This window comes from Pseudoliparis swirei, chromosome 5 (genome assembly GCF_029220125.1).
Source record: "Pseudoliparis swirei isolate HS2019 ecotype Mariana Trench chromosome 5, NWPU_hadal_v1, whole genome shotgun sequence".
Lineage (NCBI taxonomy): Eukaryota > Metazoa > Chordata > Actinopteri > Perciformes > Liparidae > Pseudoliparis > Pseudoliparis swirei.
This window is the reverse complement of record NC_079392.1, coordinates 5,259,489-5,273,842: the sequence shown is the minus strand read 5'-3', so window position 1 is coordinate 5,273,842 and position 14,354 is coordinate 5,259,489. Positions and strand designations below refer to the sequence as shown.

At 43.0% G+C, this 14,354-nt stretch overlaps 1 protein-coding gene across 1 annotated transcript in view; it reads left to right on the top strand.

Moving 5' to 3' along the window:
• Positions 1-768: 768 nt before the first annotated feature.
• Positions 769-14,354, top strand: part of LOC130193872 (ephrin type-B receptor 1-like) — a 103,501-nt gene continuing 89,915 nt past the window's right edge. Inside the window, exon 1 of the mRNA XM_056414673.1 lies at positions 769-914. Coding sequence (XP_056270648.1) covers positions 821-914 — 94 coding nt within the window. The 5' untranslated portion in view covers positions 769-820. The remainder of the gene's footprint in view (positions 915-14,354) is intronic.

The following is a 14,354-nucleotide window of genomic DNA, read 5'->3' as shown; positions in this document are numbered from 1 at the left end:
TGTTAATGGTAATAATCTGATTTATAGATCACAATTAATTGCCTCGACAAAAACCTCAACTCATGTAAAGGGCATGGCCCGAAAAATGGCCCAGTGAATAAAGTCTAGTGTATTGATGAAGAGCTTTAAAGGACTTTTGCAGTAAGTCTTCAAGTCCTGAAACAGTCTTTAACTCACCAGTTGACCTTGATTAAGTTAAATTATTAAAAACACTTGCAAAATATTGTTTTGCCCCATGCTTAAATACTGCAACTCTAACCCCCCTCCTGTTATTAGGCACCGTTTACATGATACGCACATCTCCCTTCATAGAGGTCGTGGTCCTCTGGGTTTAACTGCAATACTGCAGTTTGACCGCTGGGTGTCGCTGTCCCGTCGCACAAATAGCTCGCCGTGCCGCGGAAGGATAATAAAAAAAGAAGAGAGAGACCTGTCCATTGGGCATTCCGCCTGGGTCAGGTGGAAGGGAACCGGTGATTGGTTTACCATCCGCCAATACCGGCTCCTGATTGGACAGGAGAGGTGCGCCAGGCGAGAAGAGAGCGCGCGCCCCGGAGAGAGATTCCACACCGGCAGTGTATCCAGCTTCAGTTCCCCGCTGACTCTGAAGAAGCAGACACACGCGCACACACATGCACGCGCCCTCCCCGCCCCCCCGCCCCCCCACTCCCCCTGCACACACACACACACACACCGACACACACATATACCGCGGGCTGGAATGTGACTGTTAACCGGAGGAATACGGCGTGTTTCTGTGGGATTGTCTCTTCTTTTTTTTCTTTTTTGTTGTTGTCGGGGTGAACCGTCGGCCCGGGTAATGAGAGAGGACGACCGGGGAGTCGCTGCGGCCATGCGGGCCACTCGGGTTGCGGTGCTCCTGTGCGTGGTGACTTCGGTGTGCGCAGTGGAAGGTAAGTGTGCAAAGGGGGGGGGGACTGTTCCGATGGTGCAGGGTGACAGCTTTGAATTAATTGAACTGTGGTAGAAGCTGCCATGTCTTAATTGACCTGCTTTTTTCCCTTTATATGTTATATTCTTTTGGACTTTCCAACAGAAACTTATCGTGTGATACTTGAGTGACACTCCATGACGAGGTGTCGCGAAGTTTTCTTGTTCCGTTTTTTAATAGGCTATCATTTTTAATCCACCTTTTTTGGGGCTGAGACATTTTGGGGGGGGGGGGGGGGGGCTGCAACTACTGTGGCTCATTGGGAGGTGGAAGAGTCACAGCCCACATTTCTGTCATCAAAAAATGTCAAAAATTATGAAACCTGCAGGCTTCGTGTAGCTCCTGCTCTGCCATGGTCTTAAAAGTATTATTACACATTTACACAATCATCTAATTGTCTTCTAATAATCTCGAGGGCTATAATCTGCATGCAAACCACACGTATTATATATATATATATATGTGTATGTGTATATTTATGTGTGTGTGTATATATATATTTATTTATATATATATGAGTGTATGTCTATATATATATGAGTGTATGTATGTATATATATATATTTACATATATATGTATATATATATGGGTGTATGACTCTCTCTCTCTATATATACACACATATATATATATATATATATATAAATATATATACATGTGTGTTTCTTCCAATAACATCATTTTATTGCATCACAATGATGTTCGAGGCTTAAACCAGATCAGGTATGTTCTCCCTCCCGAGTGCTTTGGAGTAAAGCTCCTCAAAGTGAATCATAATTATAGCTCGTAGCTGTGGCTGCTGCCACCTCCCCTGCTTCTCCTCCTCCTGCTCCTCCTATATACCCAACATCTCCTCCTGCTCCTTTCCCGACGTGTTACCCGCTGCCTCGTTTGTTGCGCCTCTCCCAGAAAAGGATCTCCTGCTCCTCCTGCCTGAGCCACCAGCTGATGCCCCCGCTGCCCCTCACTCCTGCTCCTCCACCTCGAGCGTCGCCCGCTGCTGCTGCTCCTCCTTTGAGCTCAGCCCACCGCTCCCCCCGTTACTCCTCGTCATGAGATCTCCCGCTGGCGACGCTCAAATGTTCTCAGCGCACCTCCGACAGCTCCTTCTCTCCCCGCTGCTCCTCGCCCAGAATACCTCCCCCTTCCACAAGCATCACCTCCTGCTGCTCCCTGTCTGACAGCTGTAGCTGCTCCTTCCCATAAGCACTGCCCGTTTCATCCGACGCATCCGCTCCTGCTTCTCCTCTCCGAGCAGTTCTGCTCCACTCTTTTTTTACTTCTCCTCTTTTTAAAGAATAACTCCACTTGAAATCTCGCCCGCTCCTCCTTACACGCCTCCCCCAAAACTTAACTCGCTTCTCTCGGAGCATCTCCGAGCACCTCCTATACTGGCGGTGCCGCTGCACCTCTCTTCCTCCCCCGAAGCATGACCTCCGGCTAATTACCCCCCCCCCCCCCCCCAATCATCACCTTCCTGTTGTTTCCTGTTGCTCCCCTGCAATTTGTCTCGGTGCTTTACAATCTGTACACATAGACATGGACAGATGCAATAGATGTCATGTGACCAGAAGGACAGATTTCCATGGAGACCTCCACGATCCATCAGGCAGATGGCGATCCATCAGGCAGAGAGATGATGCCGTCTCAGGGTCCGGTCGACCCCATGAGAGACGAAAGTCAAAAGGTTCATCCTGAGAGAAAAAAAAAGGAGATAGGTCAGTGCATCCATCCTAGTCCCCCCGCAGCTATAAGCCATAGCAGCATATCAAGGGGCAAGGTCTTAAGTCTCTTAAACGAGGTGACTGTGTCTGCCTCCCGGACTGAAATTGGAAGCTGGTTCCATAAAAGAGGAGCTTGACAAGTATCTCCTCTCATTCTTCCTGTTCACGTGTCACTTCCTGCTCCACCCGCTGCTCCTTCTCACACTTCACCTGCTGCTGCGGCTGCGTTCCTTGCTCCGACATCCTCCCTCTCCTTCCTGCCACTCCTCCTTCCCACTTATCTCACCCCTCAACTGCTCTCCTCACTCCTGCCGCTGATGCAACCGGATGGAAACGTGCGTGAGCCAATAGCAGGGGCCCCAGGCAGGTTCCCTGTGCAACACCTTCCCTGACGCACGATCGCCCGGAATAGCATATACATCTCTCACCGGGTTAAGTATGATTTTAAAAAGCCATTTTTAAAGCACCGTCGGAGAGACTACGTCCTCTACGTTCTCTACCGCGCCTCCTCCTGCTCCTCCTGCTGCTGGTACCTTCCGGAAGCGCTAGATTAGTCTACTGCTGTGTTTTAATGGTGCGCGTAATGACAGGCTCCGTAGTGAGTCTCCCACATTACGAGACATGTAAATGAGCAGGTCTATTTTGATTAAACAGAAGTGTGTGTGTGTGTATGTGTGTGTGTGTGTGTATAGGGGGGGGGGGGGTTGTTTTGTGGTCACGGTGGCCTTTTCATGGTGGGGTAGGTGCTTAATGAACTGATGCATAAGCTGATCTGGGTCTGTCGGTGTAATATAGACCCACTGCTGACAGTCACTGATATTTTCTCTGCTCTGTGCACTTTTTTGTGACACGTCTATGTAAACTTTACTTTTCTTGCCGCAAGAGCTCGATTTAATACGTTCACTGTGCCGATGTTATCGGCTGACATTGGCCTCTGACAGAGGTATCGGTATTGATTGGAGTTTAACACGATGCAGGGCTGCAGCTCAAGATTTTGATCGATTATCAATCCTGTCAATATTACATCACACGTCATTTAGCGAACGCTTTTATCCAAAGAGACTCACAATAAGTTCATCAACCACGAGTACAAACTCAGAACAACAAGAATCAAGAAAGTAACGCGTCTTCAAGAAAGCCAAACTACAAAAATACCATGAGTAATATCATGAGTAGTAATACAAGTAATGCCATCAGTAATATCATAAGTAATACCATGAGTAATACCATCAGTAAGACAATACGTAATACAATGAATAATACCATGAGTACTACCATGAGTAATACAATGAGTAATACCATGAGTGATGTAAGTAATACCATAAGTAATACCATGAGTAATATAAGTAATACCATGAGTAATATAAGTAATATAAGTAATACCATAGTAATACCATGAGTAATATAAGTAATACCATGAGTAATATAAGTAATACCATGAGTAATATAAGTAATACCATGAGTAATATAAGTAATACCATGAGTAATACAAGTAATACCATGAGTATTATTCTTTCTGCCTGAACCCTGCTGACTGCTAGTGTATGAAGTGCGTTTCTCGATTTTAAATGTTTTTTCTTCCTCATATTGTTTTCCAGCTCCATGAAAGCCTGACGTTCGGCCAGTCTTTGCAGATTTGGGCCAAAATACATGAAAACGTTGCCCACGGGAATGAAAGTATAATAAAACACATCACTCTGGCTGTAGCTGCTCACCGTCATATCCATTTGCCTGATATATGCTGCACACATAAAAACAGTGGCCTTTGATTCCTCCAGGGCTCTGACACGTCGTCATGGAGCCCAGCGGGCACAGCAGGAATCCAGAACTCAACACGGTCATATTTTTTTGAAAGTCGTTGCAAACCCCGAGCCAGCGGATATTGTTGGTGCGACACGTCCCACAAACTACAAGCCCGGGGGAGGGTGGACAAGTCATCCGGGAGTGAACCCGAACTTTCTTTATTTCGACTTTTTCACGCAAAGAAGCTGCTTCTGTCGTCGGAGCCAAAATGCCCAAAAAACTTTGTTTGTTGGTGCGTGTAAACTATGTAATGTTTACGTATGAATAACTGCACATATCATATCTGCTCCTATACATGTTAAACTGTTTTGGTCCTTTTTGGGCCAAATACACACACACACACACACATGTCATCTTGTGGGAATGCTAAAGGTTAAATATCGTAGCTCCGTTTAGTTTATGCTGGTATTAACGTGGCACGCTGTAATGTGTGACTTGAAACAAGTGTGTGTGTGTGTGTGTGTGTTTGTGTGTGTGCACAACTAATGATGAACCAATTATTTCCTCAGGGAAACCTATTAGATACTTATCGCAAATAGATATGCAGATGATACACTGCACATACATGGCACCGTGTATACACACACACACACACACACACACACACACACACACACACACACACACACACTGTACCCTGCACCGTGCTCTGCCACCTCATGTTTTAAAGATGTGGTTTTTTCCGATATTCATCCGGTGACAGGCTATCAATGTGACAGGCAGATTGTTGAAGTGGGAGTCTGGAAGAAGATCCTTCACACCGGTCGTGAGGCTTTTCACTCCAGCTTTTCACAGTTTATTTTTTTTTTCCTCAGGGCCTCCCGTCAGTATTACATATTTATTTCCATGTAGCATTCAAATTATTTCCGAATGCATTTTCTTCTGGAACTTGTGGGAATATTTACCTTCTGCCGAGAGCTTTGGGGCTGTGTGTGTTTCCAATGCAATTTCTGATCAGTAAGTCTGGGTTTTTTGGGAAACTGTGCTTCCCTGATCCCACGCGGGCCATCAGACCTCAATATCACAGCTTTCAGACGTTCAGGAAGTCATTTCCAATAAAACATGCTCGATGTTTACTGAGGTGTGATTTTAATAACTTCTATCGGTGTGAAAATATATCCTCGACTTTGTATCTTCACACCTCGGCTGTGAGTTTTCACACAACTCGACAATCCTCTTGTATTCGAGGGAAAACTTGTTGTGATGAGTCGGTCGTGTCCATTACTGAGGAGAGATCGCTTTTTATTAATGCATTAATATCATAAATGCGCCACAGTGGATATCTCTGTCTAATTGATTGTAGATGAGATCTGTGCAACATGATCGTTGTTTTATACTGTGTATGTATATACTATATATATATATGCAGCTGTAGCAAATATTTGTTTTATATTGTGTATATATACTATGTATAATTTATATATATATACTATGTATAATATATATATATATATATATAAATAGTATATACACTATAAAACATATTTGCTACAGCTGTATATATATATATGTATAAACAAATAATATATAGTTTATATAGATAGTATAAAACAAATATTTTTTATATATATAAATATAAATAAACGTATATATATATAGATGTATATAAAACCAGGTCTATAAAATATTTCACAGCCATGCTGTATTAATAATGTATTAATAGTATATTATTAGCTTGCTGGCTACTTCCGTCAAATGTTTGACGGTTTTCTCCAGAGCTGATGATGGGAGGAGCCAACGGGTGAGCCTTCTCTTGCTTCTTTCTTATCGCTGTTGAGAGTTTCCCATATGACACCTGTTATTGTTGTTGTTGTGTAGCGTTAATGATCCGATAAGCCATTCGACAACCTGATGTTAGATCAGTGCATATACGAGTGGACTCTCAGATAACCGACCCAGTACTTTAGGTTGTATCTCAGGCTCTTTATTATCTTCTAGCTTTGTGTTGTTGTTTCTCGAGATAGTTTCAAACCTTTTCCCCCGCCTGTCATCTGTGCTTTGCTGGCCCGTCGACTGTCGGTTCAGCGAGGCGTTTTGCAACTGCCTTCTGGAATTAAGGTTGGGCGTTTAGAGTGAACCCAAAACACCGAGCTGAGAGACACTCCAGTTCTCAGCCGAGCTGAGGGGGGATTATAGAGCGGCTTTACGCCCGGCGCGGTGAATCCCTCGTGTCTTACCTCGTGTAGAAAGTGCTGCGTAACAAGAGAAGTTGTTGCTCAATGAATGTGTACACTACCGTTCAAAAGTTTGGGGTCACTTAGAAATTCTTATTTTTTTCCAAAAAAGCAGTTTTTTTCAATGAAGATAACATAAAATCAAAAGAAATACACTCTATACTTTGTGGTAAATTACTATTCTCTGGTGTTTAATGACATCTCTACAGAGGTGTGTAGAGGCCCATCTCCAGTGTTCTAATGGTACATTGTGTTATCGCCTTAGAAGACTAGCAGAGGGGTAGAAAACCCTTCAAAATCCTTTTTATGTGAGCGCAGCTGAAAACTGTTATGCTGGTGAGAGAAGTTATAAAACTGCCACAAGTTTGAAGAACAACATTAATATTTCAAATAAAAATCATTATTTCTAACTGTCAATGTCTTGACTATATTTTATATTAATTTTGCAATTAATTTGATAAATAAAAGTATGTTTTCATGAAAAACATCACATTGTCTGGGTGACCCCAAACCTTTGAACGGTAGTGTGTGTATATATAGATAGATATACGGTTCATATTAAAAACAGTTAATCGTCATTAAAGCCCCTTTATTACAAACATTTAACTCCTATCACTATTTCTACTCCACAGCTGCCGTCACTGGCATGTTTAATAAAAAAGAAGAGTAAATTGATTTTAGCTGCATAGAGAAGCAGAAGGCTCGTGCATAATAAAACACTTCAGCACCCAAACCTCCTCCAGGTTATTAGCATAACAAACCGGTCTAAATAGATGATATTTCCCTGATATGAGACGATAATTGATACAGAGCACTGGTGGGCATGAAGGGAATGAAAGAATCCTTTGTTTTCACCTAAAAAATCCCCCTTTTTTCCCTTTTACTCTGATCCATTATGCCGTCACTTCAACTAATTTGCAGCTCAAAGAGTCACATCAATACACCGCTGTACGAGACAGATGGAAATGGCGGAACAAGCTCCTTGAGTTGTTCTGACTGAAGGTTTGCCCTTTTGTTTCCGGAGAAGGCAAAATAATTTCTCTACGCTCTCACCGTAGACTTCAACACCATTTCCTTTATCCAAACCGCTTGTCCTTTTTTAGGGTCGTGAGGTGCTCCCAGCTGACAGAGGGCGAAGGCAGGGTTCACCCTGAACAGGTCGCCAGTCCATCTCAGGGCTCATATAGAGACAGACAACCATTCATGCTCACATTCACACCTACGGGCAATTTAGAGTTCAATCAACCTGACTGCATGTCTTTGGACTGTGGGAGGAAGCCAGAGAACCCGGAGGTGTCAGGAGTTTGTCACGGTGTGATGCTCAGTCGCAGAGAAACGGGCTGGACTCAATATGAATAATAAAAAACGGTCTTTACTGAGGCAAAAGGTTTCCAAAAAGTAACAAAGTACAAAAAGGGGCAGGCAGGCGGGGTCAGGAATGCAAACTAATCAACACAAGGCACAGGGAGAACAAGGACGACAGAATTAAAGACGAGAATCCAGCGAGAGACGAGGGTAAGACTGGTAGAATATATAGGGGGAACACAGGTGTACGGCATTAGACACTAACGAGACAAGAGTGGCTGAGGGCAGGTGAAGGGAATGAAACAATCAAGGAGACAGGAGACTCAGAACAGAGCCTTATAGGAGGGAACCCACGCCGCCACGGGGAGAACATGCAGACTCCACAGAACCGAACCCGTGGCCCTCCTGCGGTGAGGCGACAGTGCCACGACACCACCGTGCAGCCTCCACACAAAAGGACCGCCCAGACCGGGAACCGAACCCGTGGCCCTCTTGCTGTGAGGCGACAGTGCTAGCCCCTACACCACCGTGAAGCCGATAGAAGAAACCATTGAAGAATATGGTGATAGAAAAACACCATATTCTTTAATTTGGGCACTCTGGTTTCTAGGGGTCAGATCGGTGTCAATAATTACAAATGCAAACCCAAAGATTCACAAATGCGCACAAAACTATTCACAAATATATTCTATTTACAAATGCACACAGAAGGATTTACAAATAAATTAGACTAACAAACGCACGCGAAAAGTTTCACGAATACATTCCAATGCAGGCATAAATAAATTACGATTTGTTTGTTTGTGGATCGCTACACATTTGTGTGTGTTTTGTTTTTTTAGACTCCCCTGCCGTGCATCGATTCAGAAATGCTTTTTTTCCAACATGGACCTATCTGTAGCCAATCAGATGTCGCCCCCCCCCCCCTAAACCACAAAGTTAGTTAAATATTAGTTTGAATGAAGGGTTAAAAATAATTACATTATCTTTTTTTTTTATTCATCGAAAAAATAATCCTCCACCTTAATCGATTTTATTCAAAATAATCATGAGTTGCAGCCCTAGAGTGACGCTTCTCCTAGCGGTTTCCGTTAGCTTGCTAACGGTACAACCTACACGCGGTAATCACGGGGTAGCTCAGACTCTGAAGGTGTCTACGGTCTCTCGGCTTCGCTGGGCGGACAGCCGGTGTGCAGTCACCGGGTCTAATGTCAAGTGTCTAGCGGCATAAGCTGTGGAGCTGCTACCCCATTGTTTCACACGCGTTAGCCACAGAATGTGTGAGGAGGTTTTTGAAGTAAGCTATACTGGTACCTTTGCTGTTGGGGTAATTCATAGTATCATGAGAAGTATACACCCTTTTCTATCCGGCTGTGTTTCGTTCCTTTTGCTTCCTCGCCGCATGCCGCATACACCGCAGCTCTGAGCTTCAGACCTTTTATAGCTCAGCATATGATTGAACATAATGGCCCATTATTTATTTGCCGGTTGAGAGTGAGGCCCTCTGCCAGCATCTTCGGGGGGGATCCCGCCGTGGGCATATGGTCTTGCAGATAGCCGCGCTGGATATTAAGGACTGTGACAGAAGAACATAGGGGGGGAGAGAACATAATGGGGGGAGGGGGGGTGGGAGACAACATACATACGCCTCACCTTGAAAAGGTTGTGGGGTGGGGGGGGCAGTGCCTCATCGGGTTTGGGTCTGAAAGTCTGTTGAACCGACTGGATTAAGGATATAGATTCACGAGTTTTCAATGGTCCCATTATCGAGGAAAAGAGGATTTGCTGGCTGTGTTCTTCCCGCCTGTTGATGCAGGCTGCATTGCCTCCTCATGTGCTTCTAATGTCCGAAATCAGGGTCAACGATCCACAGATCCTCGCTCGGTGGAAAAACGGCTTCATCCGAAGACTTTATGATGCATCGGCATTCTGAGTCCCACGAACGTCGATGCGGTACCGGTCCGCGGCTTGGTTGGAACCGGGCCGCGGAAAAAAAGTGAATAAATAAAGTTTACATTTGTTTTTTTTAATCAGTCGGAAAAATATATTATTTTGAAAAAGGACCGGATCCACCCGTGTGTACGTCTGAGCCGCGTTCAGGAGTCTTAAAGTTCGGGTTTATCGCTGCAGGCGAGTCTCACGCGCCGAACCCTCTGCTGGCGGCACATTTCAGTGACAAAGAATCTTAAAATATATTCAACCTGCTCAATGAATTCTGTCACTTCAGGGAAATGACAACTGTTTTCAAGTTGGCCGATAAAGTCGCTGCTGTGTGGGCGAGTGAACAGCGGAATATTCTACATGTTTCAGACGTTGACCGGGTGGAAGAGGCTTTTAAAAGAGTTTGAGCGGTACTCCAATCACAAAAGACCCGACTGCAAAAGAATAGACCTGCAAACCATTTGTAAACAAACCCACCCGGTGAATCGAGCCCGTCCGAGCTAGAAAAAAATGTGTTGGAGATGCAAATGACGGTGGCCTTAAGGGACATTTCACACAACAACTCTGCCGGTGTTCTAATGACAGCGACCAGAACTCGGTTAGGAGCAACAAACACACGTCTGTGTCGCCGTCTCCATTAGCGGCTCGTTGCAGGTAAACAAGCGCACGGCTCACACTCATTCGGCGTCATGATGAGTTGTAGTTTTGGCACTTTATGCCCTTCGTATAATTGTATGACGTCATATTTATTACGTCATTTATATTGCCGGTCCGTGAAAATAATTCCTGACACGGAACCGGTCCGTGGCTCAAAAAAGGTTGGGGACCTCTGCTTTAAAGGGACAATACTCTATTAAATTCCCTCTTTGTGTTTTTTTTCTGTTCATAGTTGAAGAAACACATATGTTTAAAAAAAAATTTTTTTAATAATGGATGTAACTCCAGAGATATTCACCAAACCGTGTTTGAGCCCAGGCGTGTTGATGTAGTAATCAGCCTGAGTGCATTTGCTGTGTACCAGGTTAGCTTCCAGGGCATCACCACTAAATACATTGGAATCGCATTAGGAAAAAACACTTTCAATATTCATATGGGCAAAATAATAATAAGCTGGAGACTTCACTTCATGATAAATTTGCCGGAACGGATTTACTTTCGGAATAATTTCCACTACCTTTGCTCTTAATCTAAAAATCATAATCGACAGTCTCGGCCGCCGTGGACGTTTCACATATTTTTAGCAGCTGTCAGAAATGATTGAGTTTTTTTTGCACTGTGAACCGAGAATCGTCTTAATGAATTAAAAACGCCACCCTCATTTCTATTTGTAGTATTTCATAAAAAGCAATATATTCGTTCATAGTTGTAGTTACAGGAGTTCATACGGTCATGGAAAACCTGGGAAATGGTTAAAACGGTTAAAAGAAAAAATACCTAAAGTTTTGGAAAAGTCATGGAAATATGTTTTCGTCATATGTGTGTTTACGCTGAGTTTCAAATAATGAATATGCTCAAAATATAAGCCGGCATACGCACATTTTTCGTGCTGCAAGTGAACGCACCTTAACTGAAAAGACATAAGTGTTTATTCTTTTAATCAAACTATTGTCTCTCATTCATTTGTGTCATTTAAAGTTATATCCTGTATGCTTTGGAATCCTCATTGTTAGTTTAAATATTAAATGTTCTCACTTTATTATGTATGCACCGAGATATAAAGAAAATGTCTGGTCATGGAAATTTGGTTTAAAGTCCTGGAAGTCCAGTGGTCAACTTGTGTATGACCCCTGAGTTCTCTACCCGCGCAGAACACACTGTTATTATCCGGTGTCTCAACTCCTGGTAGGTTGACCGTTGACCTCTTTTCAAAGCGGTTTCATCCACACCTGCCTCTGACCGCGAAGCTGCTGGACCGGAGCTGTGGGGGGTCCAGCGGTTCAAGAACAGACTGTTCAGGAACAGACTGTTCAGGAACAGACTGTTCAGGTCCATCGTGTGTCGTAGCATCGGCCTTTCGTCTGGCCAAATGTCACCTGCTTGGAACAGCGCGACATTTCAGGCTTTTTCCCCCCATTTCTTTTCCATTTCATTTCATTGTGTCACTCAATCAATCAGTTTACCTTCTGAAATATCTGCGTGGTTTATACAACGTTCAAAGTATTAATAAATACCCATCACATGCTACTAGCATAGCTGAGGTACGCTTTAAGCTTTTGGGATGACTGTTTTTTTTTAAAGGTTCAGAAGTGAGTAAACGTGTTATTGTCCTTTTCTTGAACTCGTGATAGGGTAAAGAAATACAGAAAAAAACAGACTGTTTACATTTTTAAACTTGGAAATAAAGAGATACACATGACAATTTATTTTAGAAAATGAACAAGGATATCATCACAACATTGTAAAGACTTAACCTTTTTAAAAAACGACCTATTTTTGGAGGTTTCTGCTCGAAATAACATACCCAAACTAAAAAAGTGTGTATCTCTGCAAACACAAAGGCTATTTGAATAATGTTGGTATTATAATAAAGGCAACACATGTGAGCTTAAATATTAATATAAAAGTTACTGGTTAAAAGTAAATAAAGATGAAACACAGCGAAAATAGAAATTTCAGTTTCGCCTAGAAAAAAACCCCTCAATATATTTACTCATGTTTATTAAAATGTTTTACACAGTTTAACCACAATGTCTACATTTCACTTAAATTGGGGGCCAAAGGTTTATTTATCTTCTTTTTCTTTCCTTTTCAAAATATATTTTTTAATATACCATTTTCTTCTCCTTCCTACATTTTCATCACAACGGGGGCAAACCCCCCCAAAAAATGTTTAAACCTGGGGCAGAGCAGACGGGCGATGGGGCCAATTTTGAGTTCGACAGTTTAACTCTGGGTGACTTCGGTCCTGATGAGAGATGGAGAGCGCAAACGAGTTTTGAGCAAAAGGAAGAAAAAATAAATAAATACCAACACGATGAGCCCAGTGGTTACTGGTTAGCCCCTCTCCAGTTTGATATATGGAACAGAGAGCCAATAAGTGTCAGGTCCCACCCACCAGGGAGCCATTGTAACAAGCTCTTAGTGTTTGAGTGGCCATTAGCCGGCTCCTGATCCAGACGGGCAATTTGTTGTGGAATTACAATGTTAAAACGCTATTAACACATCGAAAGGTAGCCTCGTTGTTTTATTATTATTCTTTACGGTATTGTCTCCAAGAGATGGGAGAGGTCCAAGGGCCAAAATTCAATATTCACACTGCAAACATACAATGTGTGCTTTGGAGCCAACGGGTCCTCCAGGAGCTCCAAACACATCTCTTCACCTCCCAAAATGAGAAAATAAATTTTTGATGTGGGAGCTGGTCTGGAGTACACAGTCTCGATTGCCCGTTTGAAATCTCTATCTCTCTATGCTCATTAAGCAGTTTTTTTATTTTAGTTGTATATCTTTCTTAATTCCGCCACCAAAGGAGCACAGCAGAAATGTGTTTTGTAGATTGAGATTCATCTCTCGCGTAAGAGCAGGAGCCAGGGGCGTTAGTAGGATTCGAAGAAGGGGGGGGGGGGGGCAAGCCCCCAGGGGAGCGGTATGGTTGGTTATGTCGGCAATTTTTTGGGGGGGTCCCGAATATCTATTGTTAGACAGAATTTCAGGTTCATAGGGATATTTTCTCATTTGGACTCTATCACTGTGATAAGGATGAACTAGTTCAGTGTCAAATATATCATTCAATGAAAAAAATATAGAATAATATATATTAATGCAAAGAATAGAGAGATGTCCGTAGTTATTTCTTGCATTTCGAATTCTCTCGTTCACACTCTCGCTCAATGGAGACAGTTTCTAACTCTTCTCTTTCATTTGCCTCAAATAAAGCTAAATGTGAGTAGCTAACACTCGTTAATAACTACCGATATATTATATTATATATATATATATAGCAACATTCTGTAACTACCTGGACTTACAGGTCACTCTGTGCATCATTTACTGTGAGCTCACCTCATTGGCTGTCATCCACTTGGCAGAGTGAGACAGCCAGCGCAGCAGCCTCCCCAAGGTCCTAGTGCCCCGAGAATATCGTTAAGTATGATGATGGGCTATTAAATTGTAATTTGAAGGGGGAGAAAACATACAAACCAGAACATACGTACATATGTAGCATGTTAGTTATAAATAACGTGTCCATGTGAGAAACAATAGTTTAATTTAATGACATAAAAAAAAAAAAGGTTCCGCCCCCCAAGAATAGGCCGCACATCAGCCACATTGATCATTAAGGTTCATGAATAGTAGAATCCCTTCTAATGTTTTTTTGCTTCCAGCTGTTTCAGTTGCACATTTGGTTGCTAGCAGCAACCACCGCTGGAGTACTCTCGCAGTTTAACTGACTATTGTGGCAGCTGCCGTTTAGTCAAATACTGACAGCCATCTTTTATTTACTCCCCAAATGC